The 23,958-nt window shown below is 36.0% G+C and overlaps 1 protein-coding gene across 4 annotated transcripts in view; it reads left to right on the plus strand.

The window, feature by feature from the left end:
* Positions 1–20,952, plus strand: part of MDFIC (MyoD family inhibitor domain containing) — a 51,870-nt gene extending 30,918 nt beyond the window's left edge. For 3 of the 4 annotated variants that reach the window (XM_005481973.4, XM_014275985.3, XM_005481974.4), the window contains exons 4-5: positions 4,902–5,177; positions 17,647–20,952. In XM_005481973.4, the coding sequence (XP_005482030.1) occupies positions 4,902–5,177; positions 17,647–17,894 (524 nt within the window). In that variant the 3' untranslated portion in view covers positions 17,895–20,952. The remainder of the gene's footprint in view (positions 1–4,901; positions 5,178–17,646) is intronic. The other variant, XR_012580100.1, reaches the window with a different exon arrangement.
* The last annotated feature ends 3,006 nt before the right edge of the window (positions 20,953–23,958 follow it).

Raw genomic sequence — 23,958 nt, forward strand, 5'->3', positions numbered from 1 at the left:
TTGACATACATTTTCCTCTTAAATGCATGCATCAGAACTTTTCTTTTAAGAACAGCTGGGACTTTGCAAGGTGTAAATCAGTGTGCAGTCAGGGTGCATATCTATGTGAATATTCATTTAAAGTATGCTAAGAGTTTTACAGTCTGAAGGAGAATGTGCATAGTTACTTCAAAACCATCAAAAACCCTAATAAATGTTTACTACTTGAATTCACCAGATAATAACCTTACAATTAAATTATTGTGCAAAGTCAGTTACGTAACAGCAGAAGTCACTGTATTAAGGCCCACTTTGCAAGGAAACCAACGAAAAGGAGGTGTGAAACACGCTAATAGATTATATGCTATAGCAATATATGGCCTTTTTATTGCTTTTCCAAGGCAGCAGATTCATGTGCAGTTATTACTACCTGTATTATCTGCTAGTTTTCTATCAAAAAAGATTCAGTCTATTGAATCATTAATCTAATATTTATCATTCTTATTGAAAATCCACTAGTGTTAGCACTGTATAAAATATTGACTTAAATCTACTGGTTTTGCTAAAGATTAAAAACATATTAACCTGAAAAGCATGGTATTTCTTAGGACGTTTTGAAACTACTCATTGTAGATGTTTGAAATGACAATTTTTCTGTGTTGTCTGAGGAATGATTTTTTTCTTAAATCTTTAACATATAGTAAGTGACCAGTACCATCCTGATTTGATGATGCTGAATGTTCATCCAACACACATTTGAAATTTTGATGTGTGTTGCATTAGTTAGTGAATATCAAGAATAACATTTTTGCTCATACATAGAGTGTAAAATGGGATCTTTTGTAGCAGCACACGGCCTGTTTAGAATGATATAACAGGCGCTGAATGTTCACATATCAAACAAAATGCCATCTTTCTGTAGAAAAGAGGTGTCAAAAAGTTTCTTTGTACCTTTAACGCATGTGATTATGTAGTACAAAATGCAGAGTTTGTAAAATTTCTTGAATATACAGGCAAAAAATGAATAATTCAAAACAACTCATAAGTTCTACATTCTATTGTATCTTTTATAACGCAGGCAGAAGATAGCATTGTGTTCCCAGTAGAGCTGAATTTGCACAAGTTACACCTCGGAAAATGCCAGATGGTCTATGGTCTACTTTTGAGAGCTGTCACATATGTAAAGATTTGAAAAAAGAAAGACAGCTGAATGAGAGCAGTGGATCATTAAAGAGAGAGTGAGAGTCCCTGGGTATCACTGTGTTTTAAGAAGCATTGTGTCGTTCTCCATATTACACCTTTTTTTTTTTTTTTTTTTTAAGATATACACAACCTTAAAAAATAAGGTAAAAATATTTCTGTTCTAAACTGAGTAGTTGTGGTTTAATCTCGGAACTGTCAATTGCTTTTGTTCTTTATGCTAGAATGCGGTCATATGGTTCCTAATTGGTTTCAAGTGTGTTTTAACCATAAGATTCAAGTCTCCCTAGTGCAAAATTATCAATAAAGTTAAAATAAATTTAAATTGAGATAACTAATCCATTTGGGGTTTTATTCCATTTTGATTTGACCTGCGTATCACATGTGAATACTGTAAAGCCAGTCAGCTAAAAAGTTGTATGTTAATGCTAAAAGATGCAAGTAAGGGTACTTTGGGAACAGGATTACTTAATAAAAAATTAAAATAATAAAAAAAAGATAGAAAAGTCCCTAAACCATTAGTAAAAATAATAATAAAATCAAAAACCTGTAACTGTTCAGATTTCCAAGTCTTTCCATTCATCCACAGTTTGACAGAAACACCTAATTTTAAAGCATGAATTTTGGATATTTCGTCAAGTTCCCGTATGGTAGCAAAGCCCCCAAAATATATAAACAATTTGTAAACTGCCACCACCAATTTAAGTGGCTTAGATAAAGGTCATAGATGTCAGTTTTAATATGTCATTCAGACATAGAGAATTTTTCGAAAAGTCTGTTGCTTGTGTTTATTGAGGAAGGTTAACTGCTCCCCAGCAATTCTAGTTCATTGGTACAACTGCACTCCACAGCAGGGAATCAGAAGCAATGCAGGGTGAGGAAACATTACATGAAATGTGAAAAACACTGTCCCTTAATTACAAAATGCATTTAAGTTGGATAGTGAAGATAAAACTATGGGGTTCTGTAGATATAAACACTGAATTTTAGAGAGTAAATTTTCATTTCTGGTATTGGCAAAGATTTATGACTATTTTGCACATACATGGAAAGAGAATCTACACAAAGGGTTCCTGGTAGTATACTTTTAATAATATTTATTCAAATAGGAGAAAATTCCACAAAAATTTGGTTTGGGATGTTTATGAGAGTTTGGAAATGTTAACTAAATATAATGATGCATTAAGTTTTAACTTTCATATTTTTCAGATTCTGTACTGCATTAGTGTATAACTGTGAACCTCATATAAAGTGTCAGCAAGTTCTCTTCACAGTCTAGTCAGACAAAACAATCCTTTTCCAGCCTGAGAACCAAGGACGCCATTGCAGCTTCAGGCCCAAAAAGTGTAAAAACAGGGAATTGAGGAGCAATCTGGGAGGATGGAACTGCATAACCTGAAGCTGTAATTGGACAACTAACCCCAATATGTAAATGGAGCAAAACCTCTAAAAGTGTGAAAAACTGTGAACCAGGGTCCATCTTGGGCGTAGTCTCAGCCAGGCTCTGGTACTGCCCAAGGTATATCCTTTGAAGGCCATTTAATAAACACCTGCTTTATTCCTTTAACACTGTCTAGCCTCTGTTCTAGGTAGCCTCTCAAGGCATCGATAGCCCAAATTGCATTCCAAAGAGAAGAAAGTGCCTTTCTTATGCTTCTGTTCATAGATTTTACAAACACTAATGCAAAATTGAAGGAGAAGCACTTTCGGAATTGTCAATAAAAAAGCATTTGGGTACCAGTTACTTCTCCAGGTCTCAGATAGTGTGCTCCTGTTTTGTTGGCTTGGAGGTTTCTGAGCAGTTACTGCTGGTAATGGAAAGGAATGATCTTTGATCTTTGTATTCCCTGTAATATCTTCGGGGAGTCTAAAACATGAATGTTTCCCCCAGCCCTCTCTTTCTCTCCTGCAACAGAAAATTTCACTTTGGTCAAGTAGGTTCAAGCAGGGTTACTCTGACCTGGGGTGGGCAGTCAAGGCTATCTTCTGAAAACGTTAGTGGCACTGACTAAAATATCAAGTGGCAAGAAAAGCATGAACCAGTTCATATTTAAACTATTATGAAAAAGAATCCTCTGTTACCTGTGAGCATGACCAGAACATAAAGTTTAAGATTTGTGTGAAGTTTAATCTGGAAAAGTTCATGATTGTGGAGAAAGCAATATGAGAGCAGTGTTAGTGTTCTGGATAAAAGGAAAGCATTGGGGGTTTGTTAGGCAAATTTAGAACTGAGTCCTTTTAGAGACCATCTTGGTCTGTTTGTCCTAGTAGTATTTATTGGAAAATTTGTTAACTTGTACCTGAAGTGATCGGCGGAGTAGTTTTTTTAAGAACAAGCTACCTATAATTATCTATATATATTTTTACCTTGATACTGTGAAATCATCAGAAAATGGATATGAATCATCTGAAAAGAGAATGAACTGCAGCATTGTTTTTCCTTACTGCTGGCACTGGTTCCTCGTCCCTTGGGTATCTAATAGAATCTGGACTTCTTCTTTGACATAACATTTTTAAATAGGTGAAGATTGGACTGTCTGGAAACCTCTTTATTTCCAAGCATGATGCAGTGTTTTGATTAGGAGAGATGATTGGGCTGATACTTTTTGATTGTGAAATCTTGTTGTGTTACAGTGTTTACAGTTTAATTAGTTTTCCCCATGAAATCTGCATGATTTTTTCTAAATAACAATTGTTACATTGAAACCACTTTTCTTCATTACTAAGCTTTACATTAAAAAGTTATGCATATTTAGTTACAGACTAAAGAATACATAGGAAATCCCTTTCCATGTTACAAATATTCTCCTTTATGATACATTAGCTCAACACAAAATGGCTGAGTTTCACACTTACTCATTAGGATGAGTTGATAGCATGTACTCTTGGAGACTTAGCCAGGTCACTGCAGATTCTTGCCTTGACAGGGTTTTTCTCTTTATTCCTTTGACCATTTAAATGTTTTCATTAAATTCCGAACTGGCCCATTACAGCCATTTCTTAACTTGTGATTCTGAGTTGAAAAATGCAGAGGCGGGGGGGACTCTGGCTTGCCACAGCTTCGTGGTGTTTGAATCCATGTTCTTTCTGGTTACCTCTTCCACAGAACCAGATCTTGGTTGGTTTTGTACCTCTCTGTAATCCATGAGCTCTATGATTTAAGCTCAAACTTGTTAGTTACCTGGATGTTCCTGTTCTTTGTTCATGATATGCTGGGTGGCTGAGTGTCAGGGGACCCCTACCACATCACTCAGGTTGTTTTCTGAATGCTGGCAGCCTGCATCTTAGCCCATTACTGGGGTCTGTATCTTTATTCTTACACTTTTTCTCTCATTTGGGTGTATTTCACACGTTATTAATTTGATTACATCAATACAAATTTATATCAGTTTTGCTACATTCCTTCCCAATCTTGACTTTTTCCCTTTCTTCAAGTTACTTGCATTATTTTCTCTGTGTAGTTCATAGAGCTTTGCAAGCCTTTCCTTGGATTGTCAAATGGATAATCAAGGTCTCATGAAGATGTGACCTGCTTTTTGAATAACTAATAATTATTTTTAATTTAGAGATATTTTTTGCTTTATTGTGTTGATGGGGAATGTTAACTTGTCAGTCTGTTTTTAGATCAATAAGAGCAAGGAAAGTTGCATTCCCAGTCTAGCCTAAAGTGGTCAGTTATCAATTTGCAATTTAAATGAACCCTTTCTTTCTTGTTCTTTAAGCACAACCTCAACGTTTGCCTCAGCCAAATGCTTCAGCACTGGAAAGGAGTGAGGAAGAAAGTGGCAAAATCCAAAATGGCCATGTGGGTCTGAGTAATGGAAGTGGAATTCACAATGGGGTCAAGCATATGCCTGCAGACAACAGAAAGCTTTCGTCTCCTGTTTCAGAAAAAATGCACAGAAAAATTCAGTCCACCTTGTCTGTCAACAGCAACAGCAGCAAGAAGAGTAAAATAAGCTCTGTGTTTTCTCAAAAGCCAGGTACCTCACCAGAAGGTAAGCTGATATTCTTACTAAAAAACCCAAACTGAATAAAGACCAACCAAACCTCAGTAAAAATTATACAATCAACTGAAAATAATTGAAGAGTGTGATTCATGCTCCAGAAGCAAACAGAATTTATTGAGATAAAAGACATGCTTCTTTCCAAAAGGAAAATATTAAGTATTTGAAGGAAAGGGAAGGAATGGGAGAGTTCTTGCTTTTGACATTTGGTCAACATGATCTGATAATGTTTTAGTCTCTGTACTTAGTATCCTGAACTGATAGAAATTCCTGTCAACATTGTCACACGTACATCAGAAAAAAACCCATTAAAGTACTACTAATTCAAGTCATAGTAAATATTTAAATCCAGTAATGGCAGGCTCTGGGAAGGTAGACTTTGCTTTTGAAATGTTCTGTTAGCTGATATCCTGACTAGCTGTGAGGTCTAAACACTAGATAATAAAACAGTGACCTGTGCTTCAGTGTTCAGTGTGCCTTATGCTATATTTGGGACGTAGATAATGCGCACGAAAAAGCTTCATACTCCTGCATAACTTAAATAAGCAAAAGTAAATAATTTCTCCCATGTTTTAGCTATGTCTCTGTGCTCTCACTTCTTGAATTTACTCTTAAGGTTCCAGAGTTCCTGAGCTTCTCAAGCCACTTCCTTCCCATTAGTACTAATATACTTAATGGACTTTGCTACTGCCCTTAACAAGAGCTAGAAATTTTATTGGTTTGAGGCAGGCACAGATGTGACTGGTTAAGAAAAAACACCTCTAGAGGGAGGGGACAGACACAGATTCATAGAGAAATGGGAGATGGTAGTGTTCAGTGAAGTGGGGAAGATTCTCAGCCTAGATGAAAGGATGAGGGATCAGAAGGACCACATGTAGTGCCCTGAATGAAGCCTGACATCAGTGGAGTGACTCCTTTCGCTTCAACTACTTTAGTCAAACTTAGTGAATCTGTGTAGTAATATCATCAACAGCTTCAGTCAGACCCTTCCATGGGCTGGTCCCCCCAGCTATTGTTTATTTTCCTGTCTGTTTTCAAGAATCTATTGTTACTTTTCTGTTGCACTTCTAGTCCTCTAACATTTCTTTCCAAAATCACAACTTCATACTTCCTCTGTACTTCCATACTTCATACTTTCCTTTTCTGTTTCATGAAATATCCTTTTATCATTCTCTTTAGTGCACTTTGAAAAGACTGTATCTTAAGAATCCTAGATAGACTCTATCTGTCATTTATCTGTTCATGTGACTGAAACGAAGTGCAGGCCTCTGAATTTAAGAAATCCAATCTCCAAAGAAAAAAAAAACAAACTGTTGTTTCAGAGGCAGTGCCTATCTTGTTCATTCCCCTATACAATTAATTATGGCAAACATTTCCTTTATTCTTCTAAAATTATCCTGTAACAAATACAGTTGTTGGGGTTTTTTTTCCGTTTAATAACTGAATATCATTATGTCAAATTAAAAAGTGATTGAGGAGAAAATTATTAATGTCTTAGATTTAACTTTAAATTCTAATGTATGATTTTAATACCCAACACAATTGTGTTAGCTGCCATCACACAATATTTTTATATGCAGTAGAAATTTTGTTATCCTTAAAGGCATATCTGATTAGAATATAGATCATTAAATAGTGTTGTCACATTGTATAACTTGCATTCTTTCAAAGCAGAGAAATACAGGATAGTCCTTATTGTCACATGCAATTTCACAAGTCACCTAAGAGCTAAGGTTAAATAAAGTCAGCACTGTCCACCTGGTATTGTAATGTCCTTTTGAATGTAAGAACTTGGATATATGCTCTGAGTAGCTTGTCCCATTCTGCAAATGTCTGCAGCTCTAACTTTTCTGTTACTCAGTCTGACCAAAGCCCAGGTTTTATCGTGCAGTGATTAATGTCTGGTGTATTGGAATATGCCCATAAGGGAATATTTGTTTTTAAAAGTGATTTTCTGGTTTTGAAATTTATTTTGCTTTACAGTTCTCTGACAGGCATGTTTTATATTTGTGTAAACACATCTGCATGCACACATAAACAAGCTTTCTGACAGCTTCTTCAGTTTTTCAGTAAGGTACCCTATGGGGCTACATGACAGAACGATAAATTATAAGTAGTATTCTTATCAAGCTGTTACCTCTCAGGAAGTATTAATATATACTTCATTTATTCTATCATCCCAATTTTTTAGAAGATGCACAATCAGAAAGTCTGGCAACAGTCAATTGAAATATTTAGATTAACACAAAGAAGAGTTCACTATTTAAAGGAAAAATGATTTATTGATAGCTTAAAAATAATTGTGTTATTACTACATGTCATGTTAACCCCTTATGACTACTTCTGGAAGACTGCATTACAAAAACCTGATATAATTAGCCCAATTACTTGTTTAAAAGACTGTAATTGCATTTAAATCAGGAATATATGTATATATATATATATATGGATATGCTTGAAAAATAAATCTAATCATACTAAGCCAGAAGAGTATATTATTAATTTCAGTGACTGAGGATTACATAGACATTCTTTCAAAATGTTTAATTTGAACCTAGCTTCTGCAGCTTCTTTGTATAATTTTTGGGCAAAGAGGCATTTTTCTGAGCAGTTGCCTCTTCTGATTCACTGAATTTCTGTAGAGGCTATTGACACAGCTTCCAGGAAGATAGAAAAGATACAAAGCTATTGAAAATTATTTGTGACATTGCTGAACTACTTGGCCTTGCTTTAATTTGTACCATGTTAACCTCATCCTTCAATGGTTACTGCAGAAGAGTTGCTGGGTTTGAATTTACTTGAAGGTGTGTGTTTGTAGTGAGGTACAAATAGTGTATAGTGCAATAATATAACTTCTAGGTAGTTTTAAAAATGATCTTATGGAGAAAGAGACAAACTATATTTCTTTTGTACTGTGAGTAATAAATCACCTAAATAAACTCACCTGCTTAGTTTACTGTAGCATCCAGAAAGTTATAGTAGAAAGATGTAAGGTAAACTTGTACACTTTCAGATGTTTCAATTCACTATAATTTTGCTATTTCTTATGTAGTACCTTGGATTTTATTCTTTAATTGCTAGCCTTGTTTGGTTTTTTAAACCTGAAAATACACACCTTGTATTTTTACTTCATCTGCCTTGTCTTCCTCCTTGAGTGTTTCGATCTGTTGTCAGTCAGGAGACTAAGGAAATTAAATGAAGGAAGGTGGCCAGAGAAAAGGAATAGATTATGTCCTCAGAAGGAAGAGAAGCAAAAATTTTGTCCGTCAAGCTGAATTTAAAGTATAGGAAAGAAAAAATATTTTTCATTTTATCCTTCCCAAAAGCTGCATTCTTCTTGATTCTTCTTAAAAGACAAGATGGGAATATTTCTGGAGCACCATAGTTGGTTGTAATGCAAAGTTTGCCCTGATCTAGTACTTTGTTCTAGAATATTGTATCTGTTGACAGAACAGAAAGTCTGGAAGGGCTTCAAGCAGGATAGACTCAAGATACCTGATGGGCTTGCCCCCCATCCTGCACAGGAGCACATTTGGGCTCGTGCTTATTTGAAATGTAGCATGCTGCTTCACTGCAGATTTCAGTATATATACCAGAAAGCTAAATGAAGTTCAGTATTACTTTACCCTGGCTAGCACATCTGCCACTGAAGGTTGGTGCTGCTCCTGTTGGTCTCCAAAGTACTAGGCAGTCCTAACACAAGCTATGAAACCTCCCAGTCTGCCACCCCTCAAAAATTCACCCACCACAGTTAAGAACTTTTTTATTAATTGTTCCAGCTGAAAACTCCACTTGTGCTGTGGGTTATATCTTGTGAGCTTTTGGAGCTGTATTTGTGTAGGGAATGCTTAAAATGTAACAGATATTTTGGTAGCAGTAGTATAAAAGCTTTAAAAACTACTTTTTAAGTGAGTCTGTGGTATATGTGGCCATGTCAGCATTCCAGAAAATGCTGGTTAGAAACACTTTCACATCCAGTGAGACTTAGGAGGTTGTGAGTGCAGTCACCAGTTCTGCTTTTCCTCCACATCTATTATTAAACCATATTGTCCCTAAAGAAATCTTACTCAGCTCCATAACTTACACTACAAAAAACCAAAGGAATGATGAAATAGTTGGAGTGTCACTCCTAAAGAGCAGTTTTTAAACACTGTTTCAGTTCTAAAGATTTTTCAAAGGGACTGGATAGGTTTCAGTGAATATTGGGAATAAAAAAATTTTTAGCTCAAAGAAATTTTAATAATATTTTGAATTATTGATTCCAGAGGTGTCACAGTACTTCCAAAATTCTGGTTGGTAGGCCATTAGCAAAGAGAATTGTAACTATTTTGCACCCGTTTATTATGAACAGTGGAGAAAAACACCTTGGAAACATAAAAAAGCTATTGTAAATGAGTAAAAAGGAAGACGGTCTAGTTGCTGCATTAAGATGCAAAGTATCCAGAGCCCTGATGCAGATCCAGATGCAGACCTAGATGCAGACCTTTCCAGAGAAACTTACAGAAGAGAGGAGGTCTAAAGGAGACAGCAGAACACTAGATCTAGATGTCAGGAAATGAAGACAGATGAGTAACTGAATACACACATATGTGTATCAGAGTGATGAAGGGAAGTAATAATGACATGCAGTTGGAGGAGGAAAGGAAAGTTGGGCAGGGGAAGGATGGAAGAGGAATCTAATTAAGGGAGTGAGGGGGCAAGGTAGGTGCTTATTATTTTCTAAAAACCAAACCAAGTTTTCATACCAAGTCTTATGAAGCTTGATGTTATACATTTTTGAATCAGAGCAATAATTCATGAAAAGTTAAGGATGGAGAGAGGAAACACAGATTTTTATTTGTTTTTGACTGAAGCTCTCATTTCTGGTCAAGTTGTTGTGACCTCAGAAGTTACTGTGTTTGGCAGAGAAATTCCCACAACTCCAGTGACTCGATGATTTGAGTTTAATGTGGTACTTTACTCAAAAGGCTTTGAGCATACACAATTGCTGTATTCATTTGGAAACAGCAGATTGTTAAACTATGCTGAACAAACAGATCATGAGCCTGCCTCCTGTATGGACAGTGAGATCTCCATTCTTTCCTTCCCAGGCTCTCTAAATCAGAAAGGCAATAGAAGGGATCTGCTTTGCAGTGGGTTTCTTTCAGGAGGGGTCTTTAGGAAGTGCAATAAGGCTAGATGCAGAGGTGAGCTAGATAAGGAAAGCCTGCAGCATGGGGATGAGACTCTGGAGAAGGACAGCCAGTGCAGACTTGCCACCACACTGAAGTTACCATTCATGCTTTCCCAGAAGCAGAGCCTGAAGGAACCTTCCTCAACTTGATAGACTGTGTTTCTTGTGCTGCTGAGCTTAGAGATGTGATGAACTATTTCACTGAAAGAAAGTGTGGATTTTTTTTTTTAAATCCAGTGTTTAAAATTCAACATTTCAGGGTGCATTTGAACAAGACATCCCTCTCCTCCTCCCCCTTCTTTTTAGTATAATGCAACCTCATCTGTTCTAGATTTTGAGCCAAAGCATGGGGTTGGGGACACTATTTAACTCATGCTGCTAACCACATTAATTTATTATAATATCCCAAGTGGTACTGATGGCTTAACTGAGGGTGAAGGAAATCCAACAAATAGCCTTTGTGTTAAGCCAGGGTCTTAAGAGCCAGTAGGTGCATATACATGGAAAGTAATGTGTAGTTGTCTTAGCATGCTAGCAGTCTTCTATTTGAAGCAGGAGTGTTTTACTTTAGTTTCTATAACTTTATATAGGAAAAATGGTTTCCTGGAAGTTTTCCTTTAGTGAGCATGATTTGCAATAGGATTGTGTTGAATTTTTTTCTTCTTGAGGGATACCACAGTAGCACTAAGTTTTCTTTTATATACTGTTCAGTCATTTGATTGTATTATTTACTGAAATTCAGTAAAAGTGTGCATCAATAGCCTAACATTGCAGAAGTATCTATTGGCCATCTCTCAACCTGGCTTTTTTTTAAACATACATACGCTTCTGAAAGCCGTCCTATAGCATTAAGTGGTATTTAGGCAGCTACTTGTTAGTATCCTGCAATCTCTCTACTTCAGCTGAAATTTTGTTATGTTTTAGAAATTGGTTCGAAGTGGATTTGTGTGTGAGCATGAAGTGCTAAACAGGGGTCTTTGTTAAACAAGGTTGTAAGGTAGTATCAGAACACTGCCCCACTGGCAGTGGGCAAATAACATTATCATATGGTCAAATGTGTATTTTTTAAGAATGCATTTTGAAGAGTGATGTGTTTTAAGTAACGTTTACATCATTTTTTTGCACAGAAGTCTTGAAAGGTAATTTACCCGTTTTTTAACAGGATTGAGTGGAGAACAGGGCCTGTAACAGAAAGAGGGTCTTTCAACAGCATCTATTTTATAAGGACATAGTCTAGCTAGCACCTAAGGACATACTGTAGCTAGATCTAAGTTGTCTCAGTATTTGCAATGGTGAGCAGTGGCAATGAAGGCTTCATATTCTAAGGAAGTCTTAGGTATTGGGAATGAGCGGATTTCTTAGTATATCTGTATGTTTGAAATTACTCCTGAGGTTGTATCTGTATTGAGGGCTTAGAATATAAGCTTTGATGAAAGTTTCCATGTGTTCAGTGTGTTTTGCCTGTTCAGGCAACATTTTAATTTTCTTGTTCAATAGAGATAATAGGTTTTTATTTTAAATGGTGAAATATCACGTATACTAGGCTTTTTAAGTATGTTTTTCCCTGTCTTAATAAATGTCAGTCTTTCATCTAGAAGTAACCATACTCCATACAACATGTCAGTTTGTTCTTTCAACCTTTGCTTATTTTCCAGTGGACATTTTCCTGGGTGCAGTGATTTTTCTCTGAAGATAGACAGTGGGTAATAGAGGCTGCTCATGAGCTCCATTGCAGGAGTGGTGGGAGGTGTGGCAGCATGTGTGCCGCTGCTCAGGAATTCTGCTCCCTCCCTGCCTCTGCAGGGCTTTAGGAGCCGTGTGCAGGGTGGTTCCTGGCTGGGGCTGTGCGCTCATCCCGCGCTGCCGGACTGCGGGGCGCCTGTAGCGCCTGCTGGGGCTTCTGTTCAGGGCTCTGCGGGGGCCCTCTGCAGCAAACCCCTGCTGAAGACCTCAGCTGTCACTTTGATTGTAGGTTTGCCCTTTTTGATTCTCTCTGTGAGACAGCAGAGTGCCTGGAGATTTGTTTTGAGTGGTCTGGACTTGGTGAATATAGTTAGTAAGAAGCTGACCAAGGTTGCCATCCTGTAAGTGAGCTTATTTATCACTGTAGACATGAAAAACTTTTATCATATGTGACCTGCCTGCTTGGTATGAAAGCTTTTTGAGTCAGTTTGTGACAGGTTAGTGTCAAACAATACAAAAGCAGCACATAGCAGCCTGCACATGCATTTCTCTGTGCATTTTTCAGTTCATCTTCTGCATTTCCTAAGCAGTTTTGATGGTTGATAGTTCTCTTCAAAATCTGTTTTTTAAGTAGAGCTGCACCTTTTCATAGAAATGAAAAGGAGGCTATACAAGGAAAATTTAAATAAAATAAATGTATATTTCAGTATTTGAAAGAAATTGGATACCATAGTAATATCTGTATGCAGAAGTTTTAGAAGGAAAAAGTGGTGTGCACATGCCAATGTTTAAAGACATAGACAAACATTAAAATAATTTTATTTTTATATTGTTTCTTTTCCTTAAATGAGTGTAGCTGTTATAACTGGGGTAAGTTAGAAATGCAGACTTCTGAGCTTTTATAACAGTGTGTTAACAGTTTGAAGGGATCTTAGGCCTATTTCTTGTCTGGATTTTGTCTGTGGTAATATTTAAAACCCAGTTAAAGTAGATGTTACATGTACTGTATCCACTTTATGGTTCAATCAGCACATGGTTGGATGTGTGTGTGTATGATATTAAGCAGCAAAAACTTGAACATGCTGGTTGGGTTCTGTTTGCCTTGGCATTGTTTAACAGTTTTGATGAAGTTCCCTAAGAAATTTGTGCCTTTTGGGGATGTGCCAAAGGATTAAGGGAACACCTTCACTTGCATTGGTTTTAAAAAGTCTCAGATGAGATGCCCCTTTTAACTTCAGGTCTAATTTTCATTCCAGACAAAATGAAAGAATAAATTAAGATAAGCTTGAGTATCTGAAAGCTCACGTTTCTTCCCCAAACATGAGTTGGTCTAATAAAATGTACTAGCACTGCCTACAGATCAAGACTATTGTAATTTATGCCATTTAGAATAGCTTATGGGAGCTTGGATCTAGTCAACAAATGTGATAGAGTGTTTTGATGAAATCAGAAGCAATTGGTAAAAGAACTAGGGTAGATATAGTGGCTTGGAATTTTTTTTTTTTAAGGTATGCCTCTAGACAGTGTTCACACCCCACATGCTCTCTGTTATGTAGTGACACTCTCTAGTGCAGCATTTCTCAATTAAAGAAAAATGTAATATAAGAATTGAAAAACAGTGGAAATTTGAGACTGGTGTGGGTGTAGTGTGGAAGTCCTAAGAAAAAGTTTATCTTCATTAATGATTTGCCTGTGTGATGTGATGAAACCTAAATACTTCCACAGAAAGGGAAATTGCTTTAATGAAAGCTTAAACCTCGGAAACTTCAGAGTTAACTTACTATCAATAGCAGTGCATCGTGAATGTCAAGACTAATAGAGTTCTGTCCACAATGAAGATGTTCCCCTAACTCTTGATTGTGTTGCTATATCTAATGGGAAAAGAAGATTCTAATTCTCAAACAAACAAATAAACAAAAAACAACTTAAAGAAATTTTAAGCTGGCACCAGTATCATAACTGGTATTGCTGTACAATTTCCTTTTTAGAAAAGACTAGAATATACTCAAAGTTTCCAGAAAACATATTATCAGACATTAAAATCACCAAGTTTACAAATACATAAAATATATTTAGTTCTAGTTGGATTAAAGTGATCTACTCAGTCACCTGAAAAAAAAATCAGATTTTCATGGGGTGAGGTTAAATAGTGGAAGTTAAGTATAGTCTTTATTCTTAATGTTAATCTTAGCATCTAATTAATATTAATCTAATGTTATTCTTAATTCTTAGTAAGTTTTAAGGTTTAGACTAATATGTAATTTTCAATAGTCTCCTTGGTCTTATAAGCAGGAAAAAATTACTGGAATGTCTTGTGCAAGCAATGAAGTATATTGTAGTGGTCTCCAACATGGTAATGAAAAACCTGTGGTCATCTCCTTTGAAGTGAGCTTTGTATAGCACCTTCATGGCTGTATCCCACTGATCACACCAGCAGTCAGTTTTAGCTGTGTAATGTTTTCTGTGGAACTGTCAGGTTGCTGTAGGAATGTTGATACTAGAGAAGGATGAGTTTTATGTGGCGTGGTGGTTTGTTATTACTACAAAAATACACTGTATCTTTTTCCTATAATTGCATCTGTACATTAGAAGCCAAGAAATAGGCGTCAAACATGGAAGAAATTATTCTTCCACCCATTTTATCCAACTGTATTACAGCCCTTTAGAGTCATGATTCTGAATTCACCGTTAGGTAGAACTAGGTAGCAGCATGCTTTGTCATGTGTTAAATAATTGCTACCTGGATAGCTATTGAAAGTCAATAACATGAAGAACATAAAAGCATGATTATTTCAGGTTTGTCCTTGAAATGTGGATCAAAGTTTATGTTCATTGTGCAAATGAGTCATTGCAAGAATGAAGAGAGCACTAAAGGGGATCTCTGCTTTCTCTCAATTGTTTGTGCAGGTTAAGTAAAATTGTTATATAAAGATTTTTTGAATCAAATATTAGGTTTGCCATCTGGGGAGAAGGAAATAAAAATAAAGAGTAGGTAAATAAATCCTTTTAGTGTTTCAGTCATTGAAGAAGAGATGGAAATAAAGACCCTCTGTAGAGTTTCCATAATAATATTAATGGCCAAATTTTTTTACTATGTCTTGGACCATTTTTCATAGCTTTTACCTTTGAAATATGTACATTTAAATCAATGTGGCCTCTTCTTGTAAGTCCTGATGGATTTTTTAGCCTAGGAGGGAAAAGTTCTTTTGTGGGTCCAGAAAATGCTTTCCGAGTACAGTCTCTGTTTTATAACCTTGAACTCTGTTCCTTGCCCATCACTAGAAACGTATTATAATGTCTGTGAATGTGTATTCCTCTCCCTGCAATTTTACATATCCTTGCATGAAGCAGGCAAGATTTTTTTGGACATCTTATTTACAATATGTATACACACAAAGTTTCATTATGGTGTACTAAAAAAATTTCTAGAACGACATTTGTTGTATTAGCTTCTTCAAGCTGTATTTTAAAGATGTGATATACTAAAACCTTAGTTCCTCAAATAGAAAGGTTTCTTAGATAGAACTCTTGACTTCTTTATCTTTTTCCTTCATATTAAAAGAAAATCTGAAAGGAGATTCTACCTGAGCATATTTAACACCATCTCCATGACAACCAGCTAATTAATCGCTATCAGTCTGGCTTTGGTCCTTTTCACTGAACTGATACTCTCCAGCTTTTTTTCACATATCTTCTGTGTTTTCTATGAAGGTCATTTATTTAGTGACATTATGTCTTTGGGAACAAAAGAAACAATTTTCTTTAAAGCACGTTAAATGTACCTGTGGTTTCCTCTCAGTTTTGTTTCATGCACAGTAGTGGGGAGATTTTAAGGTTAGAGTTTGGGGCTTTTTCTGAAATTTCCATCTTGCTTCCATCTTGCTTTTTCTGAAAATTCCATCCTTTTCCTTTTGGGCATAAGGGTTCAGTAGTACATTAAGACTGTGGCCACATTGCAGCACAGAAATGTCCAAGCTAAGTTTGCATCTAAGTAGTGCAGTAAGTAGGAATGGGCTAAGGGTTCAAGTAGTTCCTGTGCTTTTTGGGACAGATTTGGATGGTCTGAGCCTCTGTTGCTGCATTGCTGTAGGTATTCATGCTTGCTTGTGTAAGTCATCACTGCAGTATCACGCAGTCAGAGTTTCTGCAATGTTAGTGGTCTTTGGAATCAATCAACATACCTGTCATGGCTACTGCACAATTTTTAACATTTATAAATTTGGTTAGAAGGCCTGATAATAGTATTGCTGTTGCAAGTAGTTGCAAATTTTCCCCTATGACAGCAATCTTCAGCCTGCGAACTGTGAGAACTTAACCTCTATAGAATGGAATATCTGTAGGTGCTTAGACAAACTGTCCATATAGCTCAATATCCTGCTGTTCCTAACAGACTGTCATAGAGGACACTTGTAGAGACTTGTAGGACTCGACTGTCCTACAAGAGGCAAGAGATAGGGTGAGGTTCTGCAGGATATTTCCCCCAGAACATTATTCCAGTCTTCACCTGGCTGTGGCTAAAGAGTTCAAAGTTTGCAGGCAGTAAAAAGAACAAAAGCTGAGGCTAGGAAGGAAATGTATTTCTCCATCCTGAACACATTTTTTATTTTCAAATTTTTTGTTTTGTTTCTGAATGACTATTCACTGCCTCTGACAAATTAAATATGTTTATACATATGAATTTATACACATCATGTAAATAGAGTATATCCCTCAATCCTGCAGTCTCCTTTTCACTGGCACATGTTTCGTTCCAGTCCTTGTTTTCCTGTCATGTCTCATGGATGTATTATTGTTTGAAGTTATTCCATATATTTACTCTTTGGGTGCCCTATTTTTTGCTGATAGTTTGTGGGACACGTTAATTATGTATGTAATTTGATAGTACTTCTAAAAGCTGGATATTGATGTTCAGATATAGTTAAGAACTCTTGAAGATTGAATTGGCAATTCTTTTAATGTACTAAGTAGAATAATCTAAAGTTAAAGGAAGAGAAGAATCTGTATTTTGACTGAATATTTTATATATTGTTGAAAGTAAGAAATGCATATAGCACGCAGTTAAGCTGGTTTTAGTGTGTGCAAAGAACAGTAAAAAAATCAACAATGTTTAGGCAACTCCTTTATTTTCCTTCATATGTATTGAGCAAACAAAATCGTTTCAGAAAGGTGAGATGAACTGGGAAGGGCTGGAAATTGTTTTAGGTAGTTTTCCTCATTAGTTGCTTTTAAAATTATTTTTATCAGTTTGTGTAAGAATGTATAAATGAAGATAATAGATATGGATATTTTACATAATAAATGACTAAGGAGATTGATCTGAGCAGCTCTGAGCAGTTTAGTACTTGGGATTTGTATGAAGTGAAGTGGTGTCAGGAAACTGACACAGAGTTGGAGATGAGTTGAGCTGCAGAAGTGACCATGAAGATGGGAAGAGGGTTTTTTTAGATTATGTCTACTCCAAACCATTTTCATTCAGCTGCTTACTTGACATTGTGATATATCTGGATTTAGAATGACAGATTAATGATTTTCTCTTTTCTTCTTTGCTTTTTTTTTTATTGTTTTATTTGTTCCTGACATGCTACTGAACTATTGCATATGAAGATTGCTGTGTTCACTGTATCCTGGCTTGCTTGTTCTGTGAATTTCTGACGCTCTGTAACATTGTTCTGGGACAAGCGTCCTGTGGCATCTGCTCATCGGAAGCGTGCTGCTGTTGCTGCGGGGACGAGGTGGGGGATGACTGCGGCTGCCCCTGTGACACGGACTGTGGCATCATGGACGCCTGCTGTGAATCTTCAGATTGCTTGGAGATCTGCATGGAATGCTGTGGGATCTGCTTCCCATCATGAAATATTTATCCCTTTCTATTTTATTCTCTATAAAACTGGAGAGCTTTTCTTTTATAAATTTGAAGAAAGACAAGGTAAGATTTTCACACTTGCACTGTTAATTCCCTTTATATAAATATTTTTTTAAAAAGCAATCCTCAAATCTGTATTCTAACACGAATTGTATAGTTTTGTATGTGAAACTAAAGCTACATTCCAGCTTCCTTTTGGCTTTGCAAATGGAAGAGTTTATTGAAAGTGAATTATAGGCCTGATACTGCAGGCCATATGAAGGCAAAATTCCCATTTGAATCGAGTGATAAGTTTTGGTCAGAGAAGAGACTGCAAGGCAAACCTTAAGTATTTGCCTTTACCTACTTTAATGTTTAAACACTCAAATGCCTTCATGCATAACATGCCTTTACAGGCATTCTGAAAATCAAGATATCTCTATTTCTCTCTCTTAGGGTTGAAAGCAACTTTGCTCTGTTGTTTTAAACTTAATTCAAAAGCCAGCATCAGAAATCTTCCACTGGTTTTGCTGCAGCGGTCATGTTGGCAATATGTCTTTTGTTTTGAATATCTCATTGATTAGAGAGCAGTTCCTGGTATTTTCCATTGCTGAGATTACCTGACAATCTAAAGTCAAATATAAGTTTTGCCTTGGGCTAGAAGAGTACCAGGATTTCTTTGTCATCAATCAAGACAGAATAGACACCTTATTTTAGTTCAGTACTATTATTACTTGAAATGCTTTCTGTTAAAAGAGACTTTGGAAATCTGTGTAGACATGAAGCACATCCTCAGAGTAACCAACTAATAGACTAACGATACTTCAAAAATTGGCTATAAGAGGAAAATTATTAGAAGAATAAGAATCAAGTATCTAAACCAGTGCATAAAGTGGCCTGGTCATGGCTGTTTGTGGCTTTGGAGCCAGTGTTACATAACTTACTATGTATTTCTTTATGGTGTAAGAAAGATCTACAGAGGGTAGTGGAATTTAAACAAGGCATAAAAACAAATTTAAATTGACTTTATTAAGGAATTCTTTCATATTCTTACATGCAAAAGCAAGTGAAAAATGTTTATTCTCAGTTACATTTTAAATGTTATTTTTTAATAACTGTGTAAAAAAAGATCATTTAAAAATATATGATATGTTTTAAAAATAAAAGGACTGGTATTTAAAATATTTGAAAAATACAGTTAGGATCTGTTGGACCTAACTGTATATTCACTGTTGCACCATTAAGGTTTTCCAAGAAATATCTCTCCTTTGTATTTGTAATTGTGGAACACATAAAGAGGTTTGTGGCATTCCCAGATTTAGGGAATCAGTCTACCCATTTTCTTTACCATTTTCTAATTTCTACCCTCCATGTCTGTACCTCACAAACTGTTCTTTGTAAACCACCCACACATCTTGATCTCACAATCTTTCCTGTTTACACTCCAAGTATTCCATTTGTAGAGCATAGATTTGTAGATCTCCTAAATTCAGTTCTTGTTACAGGAGTCATCAATAGCCAATAGCATGTGTGTTGAGGGAATTGTCCAAAAATGTCTCTTTCTACTATGGTGAATTCAGTTTATGCAAATGTGACAAGCTAAAGATCACAGGAGTGTGAAGCTAAGTCGACAAAAGGTCTGATATTAACCAAAGCTTCTTCTTGTGAACACTGACTAGTAGTGCCTACTACTGCAAGTTATCACTGAAGCCAAATCCTTAACTCTACTAGGGAGCTGGGAAGTGTTACATTTTGCCTTAGCATATGCAATATTGTGGTGTATTCTGATACAATGCAGATTCACCCTCAGAGGGTTTCCTAATCTGTTTCTTTGATAGTTACTACAAGTATTATTCCTATTATGTTTTTTTTTTCTTTCATATATTGGGCCAGATTCTGATCTGTATTCCATAAACTAAGTGCATTTCCATTCATGTCAGAATTTTTTGTTGGTTAAATTCCAGTTAGAGAGCACAAAAATATTATGGTAATAGGCAGGCTAATAAGGAATAATATAGTTAAATTGATAAATTCCCAGTGCTCAGAATCAGGCTCATGGGGCTCAATTATGACTCCTAAAAGGCTGAACCACATTGGGAAGGGGGAAGAGGTGCCTTGGTTGAGTGGCATTGCCTGGAGGCATTTTGTCTTTGTAAGGCATAATGCCTCTGGGGAAATTGGGGGCATCACAGTGAGCATTGGGACTCAATGCACCTTGGAAAAAGTCTAGACAGTACTTTGTCCATTGCAGGTGTGTGGTTGACACCGTGGTTGTGGGAACATGTTCTCTGGGGCTAGACAGCTCCATGAACTGTTTTTCCTCATGTCCTTCTGGTCACAGAGGTGAATTACGGCTGTTTCTTGTCTGATGGTGCTTTTGGGACAGAGAAGAGGACTCCCTGTCTCTTGTCCTGCCCCAATATCCATGCCCTGCTGGAAAAGGTTCAGTTCTCTGCTTGGAAAATGCACATTTGTGTATCATGCTTTTAGTGGATGCTAGATCTTACTAAAAATTTCTTTTACCACAGGTTGATATGGTTAAAAAAAAAATTAAAAATACCAGTGTAGGGATTTATTTTACTGTGTAAAAGTTATCTACAGAGTTTGTCCTGCCCAAGGCCTTCTATCTACTTACTGGAACTTAGTGGGTTTTTGATTTATTGAAATTATAAAAGCAATAATTATGAGAACTTTTTTCATATGTGTATGTACTTTTTATCACACAATTGGACATACACACACAGTTATGTCTTTTCCCACCTTTTTTGTGAAATACAAGGAAGTGAAAATAGTGTTATTAAACCTCATAATGATTAGAAGTATCAAAGTTTAACAGACAATTGAAAAAATAAAAAATTGTGTATTTTTTTTGACATTTAAATGTAGTCTGCTACTGTGTGTCATAGAGATATTAGCACTTTTGAAAAATATATCTTTGTAGCAAAGAATATTAGCATGTAGTTTAAGGAATTCCTTTCTGTATTTACATCCTTAAATTCTGCTTTGTAATTTTCACTCTATAATCAGTCTTGTAAGCACCTTGTGTAATAAAAAAAGCAGAATCAGAAGTCAAATGTGAAAATAGAGTTTAAATAAAATGAAAACATTAGAATTTAATTGTCTATTTTATAATATTCTTGTGAACTTGTACAGTGTTTCAGTTTATAGTTCTGCAAACTGGCCCATTTGAAAGACATGATGTTTGTACTTTATATCAATTGGATGTGCTACTTGCAAACACTATTTTGAAATAAAGATCTTTATTTTGAAACTTTTGGATATCACCTTTTTCTAGTCTTGCCTTGTTATTCCTCTGCAGGATAATTTAATGTCTTTTTGTGTTTTTTCTTCTACTTTAACCCTTGGGTGACTTGCACAGAGGGTGAACCGGTGTACAAGTTGTCTTACAGGTGGAGCTGAGCCAACTCAGGCACTAGAAGCTGTGCTAGCATGAACGTCTAGCAGTATAAAAGTTTGTCATTAAGAGGGAAAATTAATTCCTTGGTGAAATTGGATTAATTAGGTAAAATTACAGTAATGATTAAATTTTATCAAAATGAAAGTTATTTTAATACATCCATTGCAAGTCTTCAGTTTACTAAAAACAAGCTGAATTAAGAGTGCAATCGGCTCTTAGTATTCATATTATTTTTTTCTCATGTTGGCTTAAGCTAAGTGTGAGCATCCTTATAATACCTTAAAACTGCAGAAACTGCATGTCTGCAGTCTTTTGCCTAATTTTTCTCCATCTATACCACCATAGAGGGTCAAAAAAACTTGCTTCTCTGGCCATTACAGAGGAAAGATGATAAAACTGGCAGAAATTGTGTTTGGGTGTGTATCATGAAGTCTTGCATTGAGACTGTGCACCAAAATAATTGTTTTAGTAAAAGAACTTACAAATGCATAGAAAAAATAGCATCCTTTGACACCTATTTTAGTTGGTCTAGCCAGTATCCATAATACATAAGATTTGTAGAAAAAGATGGCTCCTGTGAAGAAGGATCAGGAACATTCAGGTGCTTTTGGATTGAATAATGGCTCTATTTCAGTCATAGTTCTCATGTCAAGAATTGTATATTGACTTAGATGAATCACTGATTTTATAATATTCTAAAAGAGAAAATTTACTGAGGTCTTCACACACTTAGGCTTTTTTCACATTAACTTAATGGTTGCAATATTTGATGTATATTCTTGGAGAGCAGTGCCAATTATATTGATGTATCTCCATGTTAATGCTTTTATTGTCTTCAGTCTTGTAACTTTCTAAAAGGAAACAGAACACAGAATGAATGATGTATCTGAAATCTTACTCTTGGCACCAAAATTAAGTTAAACATTAGAGAAGTATCTCCCTAGTGTCTTGTCTTAGTCTTTGAGTGTGTACACCACATACTGGAAAACTCCACATTGTGTTGATGGTAACAGTAGTAGCTCTAGAATCCTACAGACATTAATCTTGCATTTTACCTTACCTTCCGAACCTTTTGCCAGCTCTTAGCACTTCCAAAGAGAGCAGGGAGACCTTGACTCAATTTTAACCATGAAAGAAGTTCAGTAAAAATAATACGCTGCACTCACTTCCAAGATGCACTTGTTGACTGTGCTCAATGCACTTGAACATGCAGTTGATTGCTTGTACTAATTTTAGCCTACTCTTAAACACTTGCTTATGCTATTTACTAGTGATTTGGTGCTAGTGTCATAAAAGGATGAGTTTTCTCACCTTTAGAAATCTTTAATATGATGGACTATTTCTAGTATAGTTGGAAAGAGAACATTCTCTCAATTATCATTCTGTAAAACAGGCAGATATTTAATTAGATAGATGTTCTTAATGTCTTTATGGTTTTTAATCATAGGTTCATAGAATGGCTTGATCTGGGAGGGACCTTAAGCATCATATAATTCCAACCTGCTTGCCATGGGCAGGGATGTCTTCAACTGGATCAGGTTGCTCAGAGCTCCATCCAACCAGGCTTTGAACACTTACAGGGGTGGGGCATCCACAACTTCTCTGGACAACCTGTTTTCATGCCTCATCACCCTCACATAGTGAATTGCTTCCCAATATCTAATCTAAACCTCCCCTCTTTCAGCCTTAAGCCCATTCTCCCTCATCTTATGACTACATGACCTTGTAAATAGTCTCTCTCCATTTTCCTTTTAGGCTCCTTTCAGGTAACTGGAAGACTGCAGTTAGGCCACCCAAAAGCTCCTTTTTCCAGTCTGAACAATTCCAGTTCTCCTATCAGTTCAGCACACTTCATAAAATACTGTGTACAATCCTGTTTTCTTATTTTATGTATGCATATTATAGCAATTGTTAGTACATTACCATTCAGTACTCATAAAAATGGAATGTAAGATGAAAGACTGTATAATACCTTTTATACATTTTATAGTGCCCTACTGATTTTTATTCTGGTATGCATTATGCTATTTTAACTGACAAAGTACTCCACTGTAATTGGGGCTCTTTATATCATCTCAGTAGGGTATGTAATTGGTGCCCAAGCACTACACAATTCCTCTTCAATCAGTGATGTAGGATTCAGAAATTTGTCTCATCTCCAAGTTGCACAAAGTGACCACACTGTGAATATGCTGTACTCCAGTATATTTCATGTTACAATCCTACTTTTTGAGGCACCAGATTCACAATGCCTACCTTTGTTTCCTTAGTTTTTTTGCAATGTAGTATATTTGGGTTTGTTTTGCTTTTAAATTTTGGCTCAAAGAGAATTGAAAGGGTCTTCATTGAAAGGTGCAAGTCTGGGACAATATCGAGATACATGTCGCATTGTAAGTCGTTTCTTCATATTTTCTATGTTCTCTGCCATATGCAACTTCTAGTCAAAGAGACTTGTAAAAGTGATGTCTTTGGAACTTTGGACTTGGCAACTAAATACGTGAAGCTCAATAGTGTTGAAATATTTGAAAATGAAAATGAATTGATTAGGTCTTGCTCAAATAAAGCGCCAGAAGTTCTGTCAAGATGGATTCTGCAAAATTTTGCAAACTGAAAATCTTTAAAATAGTTCTGCTTACAAGAATAAACTAGCTTGTTA

The sequence above is a fragment of the Zonotrichia albicollis genome, chromosome 4, assembly GCF_047830755.1.
Source record: "Zonotrichia albicollis isolate bZonAlb1 chromosome 4, bZonAlb1.hap1, whole genome shotgun sequence".
Classification (NCBI taxonomy): domain Eukaryota; kingdom Metazoa; phylum Chordata; class Aves; order Passeriformes; family Passerellidae; genus Zonotrichia; species Zonotrichia albicollis.